Genomic DNA, 11,761 nt, shown 5'->3' with positions numbered 1-11,761 from the left:
TACAGCTCCTATCTGAAGGCTGCATTTTGGTGAGGAAGCCAAGATTCAGTACAGATGACAAGCAGGAAGCAAAATATGGCATTAATTTTTATTATGACCACTTTTTATGTAGAAACAATCAATATTTACATACTGGTGTTGAAAGTATATTATGACAATTTGAGGAACAAAATGCAGAAATGGAGTAAAACAGAACAATATACACCCAACTAGAGTCACCACATCAATCACAATTTTAAGCCTCAGCTGGCACCTTGATGTGAGATGTTCTCAAACAATTCTGCCTGATGGTTTAAAATTTGCACACGAACGAAACTCATGCATTTAAAAAAAACACATACTGAAACGGTCAGGTATGGTAAATCACAAAGCACAAATAGTTTCTGTTTTTAAAAAATCAAATACAAGAAACGTGTCGTGACAAACTTATGCGGTGAGGTTCCTGTTACTAAATGTCTCTTATTGTGAAACATGTTTCTCAATTTCTCCGTGGCTGATGGTTCTCGATGCCATAATCCTTTTTAAAACACCACAAAGATGGGTCTCACATTTTTTTTTTGACAATTTTTAAGTACTATTTCAAATAAAAGATGTGATTAATTAATAAGACTAAACCTGTGACGGGTGTCTACAAAGCAAAAGAAAAGGAAAATAAGATGCAGCACAGACAACTAAATAATAAATAATCAGGTCCATTTGATACTTTATATGAAAAATGTCTTATACAATCTTCTCAGTGTATTTCTGCATTTTTGATGCATCAGTAAAATAACATCATACACACCGCAAGCATGTCAAAATCTAAATCAAAATGATGCTTAACAAAGCTTCATCCTTGATCCGACCCAGAGCAATACAGCCGCTGACAATCTGCCGACAGCCCAGCCTCAATAAATTGGCACTGATCGGGCTGCGGCTATTTCATCAATTACTTATGATGAACCATGTTGAGCACTCCTCGCAGTTTAGTTTGCTTTACATGTAAGAACCAAATCCTAAAAGCCATTTACATGCAAATCCCTAACCACTTCAGTGGTGAAAGTAAGAATCATCTCCTAAATGTCTGCCACCACAAAAGAAAGCTTTTCATGCACCCAAGCACTGTCAGTCAGTCAAGGAGTTTGTGCACTAACTGTGCACGCCGTGTTCATTATGGAGATAGTATTTGCGAAGATATCCATTTGATAAAGAGTGGGGTTTGCTCATCGAGCCAATAGCCGTGCTGAGAGAGAGAGAGAGAAGCGAGTGTTAACAAGGCCAGTCTGGCGGCATTAGGGCGTGTAGGCAGGCGGCGGCTGAAACTGATTGGCAATGTCATAATCGGCAGGAAAAGTTTCACTGCTGTCCTCCATCTCTGAGAGCAGCACTAAAGCCTGCTCCTCCTCCTCGGTGGGGTAGTGGCGCAGCAGGTTCGCGGCTGTGGCGAGGATAGAGGCTCCGCCTGCCCCTGCCACCAGGTAGAAGCTGATGGCAAAAGTGACGTATATGAGGGAGCCGTGGTACTTTTTGTGTTGCTGCTGTAGTGACAAGATGAGCTCCGAGGCCCAGTAGCAGAAGCCTATGACTGTGGCACACTGCAACACTGATGAGAGAGAAAGAAAACAAATTAAGTAGACAAAAATGACATAGTTCCTTTTCAAAAAAAGAAAGGTTTATTGTTTATTTATTTCGCACAGTTTATGACTATACAACATAACAAAAAAAATAAATGAATAATATAAAGTGCAGGAAGAGGCAAAAAAACCCACTGGGCTTATCTGAAGCCTCCACCTAGAGACAAGATTAATATAAAGAAATAATATGACTACATAATAGTGATAAACAATGAACACGGTGCTGAAAAGAACCCCAGTATGACAAATACCTGTGAGAATATGTGCAAATGCATATCTGCGTGTGATCTTTAGTGCAGGGTGCTTTGGTCCGAACACATCCAAGAGGAAAGCAATCAGACTGCACAGGATTCCCAGGAAACAGAAGGCAGCGATCACTCTCATCAGCAAGATGGTCTGCGGGTTCACACAGTAATCTGGAGGACACAGACAGAGACAATCACAAAGCAATTACAGGTGGTGAGCTACCAGATTCATCTCTGCTGTTTGTTTGTTTGTTTGTTTGTTTATTAAGATCCCCATTAGCTTTTGCATAGCAGCAGCTATTCTTCCTGGGGTCTACATAGTTTACATGGTGACAATACAAAATTACACATTCACACTGCTCATCATACACTAACATAACACATCGTAATACACATTAAAAAAAAAAAACACAAAGAAAATAGAAAGGCTCCGACTGAATCTATCAAGATCTAACAGATAAATATCATCATTTAACATGAAATGCCCATAATACCCTGACACACCCAACAATACTTATTAATTACTAAAGTTTCTTCTTAAGTAATGCTCTTTTAGTGTGTGTTTTAAAACCATATATAGTATTTTGTTGTGTAATATGATTTGAGAGTGAATGCCATCCTTGCATTTCTCTGTATATTGCTGTACTTTGACCTGATTTGGTTTTGGATCTTGGTAAAGTAAAACAACCTGCAGCAGCATGCCTTGTGGAATAATTGTGTGTATTTGTACTAAAGGATAGTTTTTTCATAAATGTTTCTTGTTTATTAACCTTATATTATTCCATGATTTATCCCTATCTGATTTATGGTAATGTTGTTTGGGCAAAAACATACCCCTCCAATCTTCATAAACTTTATTTTTTGCAAAAACGATTTGTAAGATTGGCAACTTTGTCAAACTCTAAGGAGGCCTCTGCTTTACTGTTCAGGAAACTGATCATTCTTTCAGTTTATGACATAAATATTCATCAGATATGTGTGTTTATATATAAATATATGTTCTTGCCTTCTTCTTTACCATCATCGTTTAGCAACTTCTTTAAATCTAATTCTCAAATTCATTCACATAATAATAGACAGGTTAATCATCTTCACCTGGACATGGCCAGTACTCCCTCAGATATCGTGGTGTACAAATACGGAACACCAAAATACCTGTTATCAAGAGCTCATTATCCTTAGAGCATTTTAAAAGGAAATTATCATCACATTTAATTCATCATGTCTAATTATCTTTTGATATGTTTAGATATGGGTTTTTTTCTTCTGTACTGTTATTTTGTATGTATTTAATTGTTTTTATTGGATTGTTTTCCACTGTTTGGTTAGGTTTTTCTGCACATTTTGTGTACTTCTTGTTGTTGTTTAACTTTTGTTGTATTTTTAAAATGATGATAATTAAATCTTTCTTCATTTTTTGTTATTGTTGTTTTCTCTCCTGGGAAAGGTGGGAAGTCCTTTGTATAAGCCTAAAGGCTTCTTGACCTCTTCTGTCACATTTCTTGTTTTTTTTTCATTGACTGGATTTTGTGCAGTTTTATATATGTGCAAATATATATGTGTAAATAAATAAATAAATAAAAAATAGATGGAGTCTTTGTTGTTATAGCATTCTTGATGAAAAGTGCAACTTTGTTTACATTTTATTTATTACATCTACCCTACATATTTTACAAGTGCAATTACCTCTGTTTACATTACATCTATTTTTATATTTTATACTTCTAGTGTAACACTTCCGTTTATATTTATTTATTACATCTGCTTTACCTGTTTTATATTACTTTATAACTGTGTGTGTTTTACCTGTTATATGTTTTATCTGCCTCGTTTAGTCTTGTCAAGTATTTGTTTTAAAGCAATGACCAGAAGTGGCAACTGTGAATCTCGTTGTATTTAATACAATGACAATAAAGCTTTCTATTCTAAAACCATCAAATGTTTCCTCTAACATTTTTAAGGATATATATTATGTTTGTATTTTTATTTTGTATGTATTTAATTGTTTTTATTGGATTGTTTTCCACTGTTTGGTTAGTTTTTCTGCACATTTTGTGTACTTCTTGTTGTTGTTTAACTTTTTATTTTTTAAATTATGTTAGTTTAGATCTTTCTCCCTTTTTTGTTATTGTTTTTTTTCTCCTGGGGTTGGGGAGAGGCCCTTTGTATAAGTCTGTGGCTTTTTGACCTCTCCTGACACATTTCTTGTTTGTTTTTTTCATTGACCGGATTTTGTACAGTTTTATATATGTGCAAATAAATAAATAAATAAAAATATTTGGAGTCTTTGTTGTTATAACATTCTTAATGAAAACCATCAAATGTTTCCTCTAACATTTTTAAGGATATATATTATGTTTGTATTGTTATTTTGTATGTATTTCATTGTTTTTATTGGATTGTTTTCCACTGTTTGGTTAGGTTTTTCTGCACATTTTGTGTACTTCTTGTTGTTGTTTAACTTTTGTTTTATTTTTATAATTATGTTAGTTTAGATCTTTCTTTCTTTTTTTGTTATTGTTTTTTTTTCAGGTCCTTTGTATAAGCCTGTGGCTTCTTGACCTCTCCTGGCACATTTCTTGTTTGTTTTTTTCATTGGCTGGATTTTGTGCAGTTTTATATATGTGCAAATAAATAAATAAATAAATAGAAAATAGATGTAGTCTTTGTTGTTATAACATTCTTAATGTAAACCATCTCTAATAGTTTTAAGGATATATATTATGTTGTGTATTGTAGGGTTTAAATGCACACTGTGCTGCTGTTTCCTCACCATCCAGTAGCTTGGGGTCGATGTAGCCCAGCACATCCGCCACCCCGAGCTCTTGTCTCGGACAGGTCCCTCCGTGGACCCGGAGCCAGGCCGGTTCGGCCAGCGCTGTGCACAGCGCCGTGATGGACAGAGCTCCGGGCAGAGCCGACACCAGGCTCCGCTCCGGCTGCTTCGGCAGAGAGGTCCCTCCTCTCCTCCTCCGGCCTCCCGGTACAGCTGAACCCGGCGGGGCGTACATGCTCATCCAATCTCACTACCGACTTGTTGTGGTGTCTGTTAGCCGGGTACAGGTAGCGTTACCTGGGCGACGAACAGGTGACAGCAGCCTGGAGCTTTGTTCTGTGGTGTCTATCTAATGCGGCCTGTTAGCTCCGCTGTTAGCTCACTGCTAACTAATGTCACCAAACTGTCATACAGACATTAACTTAACAGAAACAAAGAAGATGAATAGATAACCTGTTAACTAATCTAGCGAACTAGTCTGGTGAGAAATGACTCGTATTAAGTCGATAGAGAAAACAAAACAAAAGGCAGCTTAACGCTGGCTTCCTGTAAGATACTCACTTCCTTGTTCACAACACTTCTTCGTGGCTTCAATAAGCTGCAGTCTAGATGTGAGGAGTGGAGGTCAGTGCTGCCACCTACTGGTGACAGCTGCTGGTGACAACTGCAGTAAACATGCTATTCCACTTTATTCTACATGATTTGTTTTGCGATTGTAAGGTTTAGAAGTTAATTCATATATTTGAGTTAAGTTACTAAAAATATATTTACAATGTTTACACAGTTATTTACATATTTATGTTAACAGGATTATTATTTACATATTTACATGTTCACATATTGGAACTAGTTATAATAATATCTTGAATCTGCCTGTAAGTATCTTCCTGACATTTACCTTAGTCCAGGTCTTTCTAGCCTCTGATTGGTAAGTTCTACGACAGGTGAGTTAGGAACAAGGAAGTGTTGTTGTTGTTGTGAAACTGATTAAGTGGGAAGAACAGTAAAGTGGCTGTTTAAAAAGTTATCCATCTCCTGCATGTTTATTCTCCTAAAGAGTGATCCTCAACCACACAACGAACTCTCACGTTACACGATTATACATTTTTTTTATAAACCACACACTTAAAGGTGGAGGTAACAAGTGATTTTTGATTGGATAGCATCACCATGTGGCCATTTATAAAGCCCCTTATATTTTGGCTGTTAACTCCTGAAATATGAGGTCTTTTTTAATGAGATGCCAGGTTGTGGATGTGTGAGGCAGGAGTTGATCAGTGACATCCCCTGGCCTCTGATTAGAGGGTGTTAACAAGACATATATAAGTCCCAACCAGTCGACTCTATAGTCAGCATTGGCCTTGCAACAATCAGGGCTGCTTCAATGATCCCATATTATAAAAAAGTGAGATTTTCACAATTGGAGATCACTGCTGGCGCCTACTGGTGACACAACTAAACAACCGCAGTAAATATGCTATTCCACCTTGTTCTACATGATTTGTATTGCGATTATACTTTTTGTTTTATAAGCCACACACTTAAATGTGGATGGAACAAGTATTTTTTGATGGGATAGCACCACTATGTGGCCATTTATAAAGCCCTTTATATATTTTGGCTGTTAACTCCTGAAATATAAAATTTGCAGCGTAAAGCACCAAAGGGGATAGTGCAAAAAACAAGATGCATCAGCTAACACAGTAAAAAAAGAGCTAAACAAAGTGTAACAAAATATGAACCATTTAAATAGAAGGAAGTATAAAAATAGGAGCAGTATATACAGTATTGACAATAAACAGTATATTAACAAAATTGCACAAGTGGAAAATGATATTGCACAGTGAGAATGAATGAATGAATGAAACTAGTAAAGATCTGCTGGCAAGCTGAAATAAAAAAGATTTTTAAAGAAATAGAAAAGTGTGATGAGGAAAACAGCATTCAAAGTTGCACAAATTCATTAGGATCTCAAATATATATTATTTGTGATCTTTTTTTTATTGACAGCATTCATTCAATACAGGCATATTACTGATACTGAGTAACTATCTGATGGTGTGAAAAGTCCCTCTGGCAGAAAGAGGAGTAAGGTTTGTGAATGGCTTACCCAGGTCAAAAGGTAGTATACTGTAAATATAGTTTAAGTATATTAAAGCTATTACAAGTATATTTGTACTTTTGGTGCTTAAATTAAAGTATATTTAACATCTCAGAATTGATTAGTACTTGAGTAAATGTACTTAGTTACATTCCACCACTGATGACAGTTATGAAGCTGTGACACACAGTAGACTGTTCAGATATAATCTGTGTGTCAGATTATTTGATTTGAGACAGAACCCCCCCCCCCAAAAAAAAAAAAAATGCTCTGAACCCTGAATCTCACCTGGAGTCTACCTGCCAGTGGAGCATATCCTCCGTGCACACGCACGTCCATGCCTGGCAGCTAGACTCTGAAACAAGGCTGAGGCCTGGCGCCTACGTGCCAGTGGAGCAGCATGCGTGTGCATGCTGCTCCACTACCACCCTGCTCTCAGGACACTTCGTGCACCGCAGCACGCCCATGCCTGGCAGTTCCGCCACGGATCCTCTGTTCAACCTCGGGTTGCGATCAGACGATTTAGCCCGTGGCGAGGTACAGCCTCCTCTGCCGAGACTCACAGCCTTGTCTCTGGCGTCTGACAGAGATGTTCAGAGCTCTCCAGGTCTCCACAAAGGGAGACCTGGAGCTTAGAGGAAGGAGAGAAACGGGTCCTATAGGTAAACTCGGTTTTGGGCGCACATGACGTCACATATGACGTTTTGCTCACACATGACATCACATATGACGTTTTGGTCACACATGACGTCACATATGACGTCACACATGACGCGAAACATAAGCCCCGCCCAATAACTTGTAGTACTGCTAACCTCCTCTGTGACGTCGTACATGACATCAAGGAACATAAGATTTTTTTATTTTTTTTTTATTTCAAAATTACAGTATACATAGTAACAGCAGAAAACATTAAACACATTTACATACAAAAGAAGCATAGCGAAAACATAAACAAAGAGCGGTGTCAAACATAAAAGGACAACAGAAATGAAACAAAACAAACATTCAACACATAAAAAAAACACACAATAAAAATAAATAAATAAGTAGATAATAATAATAAAAAAGAATATGCGAGAGTATGACAATAATTTCACCTAAAAACTTTAAAGATATTGCATACATTCATTGTTTTCATTGCTCTTTTGTTATGTGAGGAAGAAATTGTTGACAGATATATTTCCATTTCTTTCATAAATACAAAGAAATTAGGCTTTTTTTTGTAAATTCACACTTTTTAAATTAAATTAAAAATTAAATTAATAAGAAAAAATGCATTACTATCTTTGTCACTGTAATCATAGCAGCCAAATATAATATTTCTATAGTACAGTGCAAAATCGGAGAAAATGTTAACAAGTATAAAATTATTGACATCTTTCCACAATTGACATGTAAATTTACAGGACCAGAATAACCAGACATTCTGGTTATATATATATAAATATTTTTTTATTTTATTTTTTATAAACCACACACTTAAATGCAGAGGTAACAAGTGATTTTTGATTGGATAGCATCACTATGTGGCCATTTATAAAGCCCTTTATATATTTTGGCTGTTAACTCCTTAAATATAAAATTTGCAGCGTAAAGCACCAAAGGGGATAGTGCAAAAAACAAGATGCATCAGCTAACACAGTAAAAAAAGAGCTAAACAAAGTGTAACAAAATATGAACCATTTAAATATATGGAAGTATAAAAATAGGAGCAGTATATACAGTATTGACATTAAACAGTATATTAACAAAATTGCACAAGTGGGAAATGATATTGCACAGTGAGAATGAATGAATGAATGAAACTAGTAAAGATCTGCTGGCAAGCTGAAATAAAAAAGATTTTTAAAAGAAATAGAAGAGTGTGATGAGGAAAACAGCATTCAAAGTTGCACAAATTCCTTAGGATCTCAAATATATATTATTTGTGATCTTTTTTTGTATTAACATCATTCATTCAATACAGGCATATTACTGATACTGAGTAACTATCTGATGGTGTGAAAAGTCCCTCTGGCAGAAAGAGGAGTAAGGCTTTGTGAATGGCTTACCCAGGTCAAAAGGTAGTATACTGTAAATATAGTTTAAGTAGATTAAAGCTATTACAAGTATATTTGTACTTTTGGTGCTTAAATTAAAGTATATTTAACATCTCAGAATTGATTAGTACTTGAGTAAATGTACTTAGTTACATTCCACCACTGGTGACAGTTATGAAGCTGTGACACACAGTAGACTGTTCAGATATAATCTGTGTGTCAGATTATTTGATTTGAGACAGAACCCCCCCCCCCCAAAAAAAAAAAAAATGCTCTGAACCCTGAATCTCACCTGGAGTCTACCTGCCAGTGGAGCATATCCTCCGTGCACACGCACGTCCATGCCTGGCAGCTAGACTCTGAAACAAGGCTGAGGCCTGGCGCCTACGTGCCAGTGGAGCAGCATGCGTGTGCATGCTGCTCCACTACCACCCTGCTCTCAGGACACTTCGTGCACCGCAGCACGCCCATGCCTGGCAGTTCCGCCACGGATCCTCTGTTCAACCTCGGGTTGCGATCAGACGATTTAGCCCGTGGCGAGGTAGACCCGCCTCTGCCGAGACTCACAGCCTTGTCTCCGGCGTCTGACAGAGATGTTCAGAGCTCTCCAGGTCTCCACAATGGGAGACCTGGAGCTTAGAGGAAGGAGAGAAACGGGTCCTATAAGTAAACTCGGTTTTGGGTGGCCAGGACGTCACATATGACGTTTTGCTCACACATGACGTCACATATGACGTCACACATGACGCGAAACATAAGCCCCGCCCAATAACTTGTAGTACTGCTAACCTCCTCTGTGACGTCGTACATGACATCAAGGAACATAAGATTTTTTTATTTTTTTTATTTCAAAATTACAGTATACATAGTAACAGCAGAAAACATTAAACACATTTACATACAAAAGAAGCATAGCGAAAACATAAACAAAGAGTGGTATCAAACATAAAAGGACAACAGAAATGAAACAAAACAAACATTCAACACATAAAAAAACACACAATAAAAATAAAAATAAATAAATAAGTAGATAATAATGATAAAAAAGAATATGCGAGAGTATGACAATAATTTCACCTAAAAACTTTAAAGATATTGCATACATTCATTGTTTTCATTGCTCTTTTGTTATGTGAGGAAGAAATTGTTGACAGATATATTTCCATTTCTTTCATAAATACAAAGAAATTAGGCTTTTTTTTTGTAAATTCACACTTTTTAAATTAAATTAAAAATTAAATTAATAAGAAAAAATGCATTATTATCTTTGTCACTGTAATCATAGCAGCCAAATATAATATTTCTATAGCACAGTGCAAAATCTGAGAAAATGTTAACAAGTATAAAATTATTGACATCTTTCCACAATTCACATGTAAATTTACAGGACCAGAATAACCAGACATTCTTCTTCGTGGCTTCAATAAACTGCAGTCTAGATGTGAGGAGTGGAGGTCAGTGCTGCCACCTATCGGTGACAGCTGCTGGTAACAACCGCAGTAAATATGCTATTCCACCTTATACTACATGATTTGTATTGCGATTATTATTATAATATATATATATATATATATATATATATATATATATATTATATAAATATTTTTTTATTTTATTTTTTATACACCACACACTTAAAGGCGGAGGTAACAAGTGATTTTTGATTGGATAGCATCACCATGTGGCCATTTATAAAGCCCCTTATATTTTGGCTGTTAACTCCTGAAATATGAGGTCTTTTTTTAATGAGATGCCAGGTTGTGGATGTGTGAGGCAGGAGTTGATCAGTGACATCCCCTGGCCTCTGATTAGAGGGTGTTAACAAGACATATATAAGTCCCAACCAGTCGACTCTATAGTCAGCATTGGCCTTGCAACAATCAGGGCTGCTTCAATGATCCCATATTATAAAAAAGTGATTTTTTCACAATTGGAGATCACTGCTGGTGCCTACTGGTGACACAACTAAACAACCGCAGTAAATATGCTATTGCACCTTATTCTACATGATTTGTATTGCGATTATACTTTTTTTTTATAAGCCACACACATGTGGATGGAACAAGTATTTTTTGATGGGATAGCACCACTATGTGGCCATTTATAAAGCCCTTTATATATTTTGGCTGTTAACTCCTGAAATATAAAATTTGCAGTGTAAAGCACCAAAGGGGATAGTGCAAAAAACAAGATGCATCAGCTAACACAGTAAAAAAAGAGCTAAACAAAGTGTAACAAAATATGAACCATTTAAATAGAAGGAAGTATAAAAATAGGAGCAGTATATACAGTATTGACAATAAACAGTATATTAACAAAATTGCACAAGTGGGAAATGATATTGCACAGTGAGAATGAATGAATGAATGAAACTAGTAAAGATCTGCTGGCAAGCTGAAATAAAAAAGATTTTTAAAAGAAATAGAAAAGTGTGATGAGAAAAACAGCATTCAAAGTTGCACAAATTCATTAAGACCTCCAAAATATATTATTTGTGATCATTTTTTTTTTATTGACAGCATTCATTCAATACAGGCATATTACTGATACTGAGTAACTATCTGATGGTGTGAAAAGTCCCTCTGGCAGAAAGAGGAGTAAGGTTTGTGAATGGCTTTACCCAGGTCAAAAGGTAGTGTACTGTAAATATAGTTTAAGTATATTAAAGCTATTACAAGTATACTTGTACTTTTTGTGCTTAATTAAAGTATATTTAACATCTCAGAATTGATTAGTACTTGAGTAAATGTACTTAGTTACATTCCACCACCGGTGACAGTTATGAAGCTGTGACACACAGTAGACTGTTCAGATATAATCTGTGTGTCAGATTATTTGATTTGAGACAGAACCCCCCCCCCCAAAAAAAAAAAAAAATGCTCTGAACCCTGAATCTCACCTGGAGTCTACCTGCCAGTGGAGCATATCCTCCGTGCACACGCACGTCCATGCCTGGCAGCTAGACTCTGAAACAAGGCTGAGGC

General features: G+C 36.3%; 1 protein-coding gene across 1 annotated transcript; it reads right to left on the bottom strand.

Moving 5' to 3' along the window:
• Nucleotides 1-74: 74 nt before the first annotated feature.
• tmem127 (transmembrane protein 127) lies at nt 75-5,223 on the bottom strand. The gene is made up of 3 exons (XM_037778605.1): nt 4,632-5,223; nt 1,865-2,029; nt 75-1,582 (listed from the first exon to the last, which is right to left on the bottom strand). Exons 1-3 carry the CDS (start codon nt 4,873-4,875, stop codon nt 1,272-1,274), a joined length of 720 nt encoding a protein of 239 aa, XP_037634533.1. The 5' UTR covers nt 4,876-5,223; the 3' UTR covers nt 75-1,271.
• Nucleotides 5,224-11,761: the final 6,538 nt, after the last annotated feature.

Source organism: Sebastes umbrosus, chromosome 8 (assembly GCF_015220745.1).
Source record: "Sebastes umbrosus isolate fSebUmb1 chromosome 8, fSebUmb1.pri, whole genome shotgun sequence".
In the NCBI taxonomy this organism is placed as follows: Eukaryota; Metazoa; Chordata; class Actinopteri; order Perciformes; family Sebastidae; genus Sebastes; species Sebastes umbrosus.
This window is presented reverse-complemented; position numbering and strand designations above follow the sequence as displayed.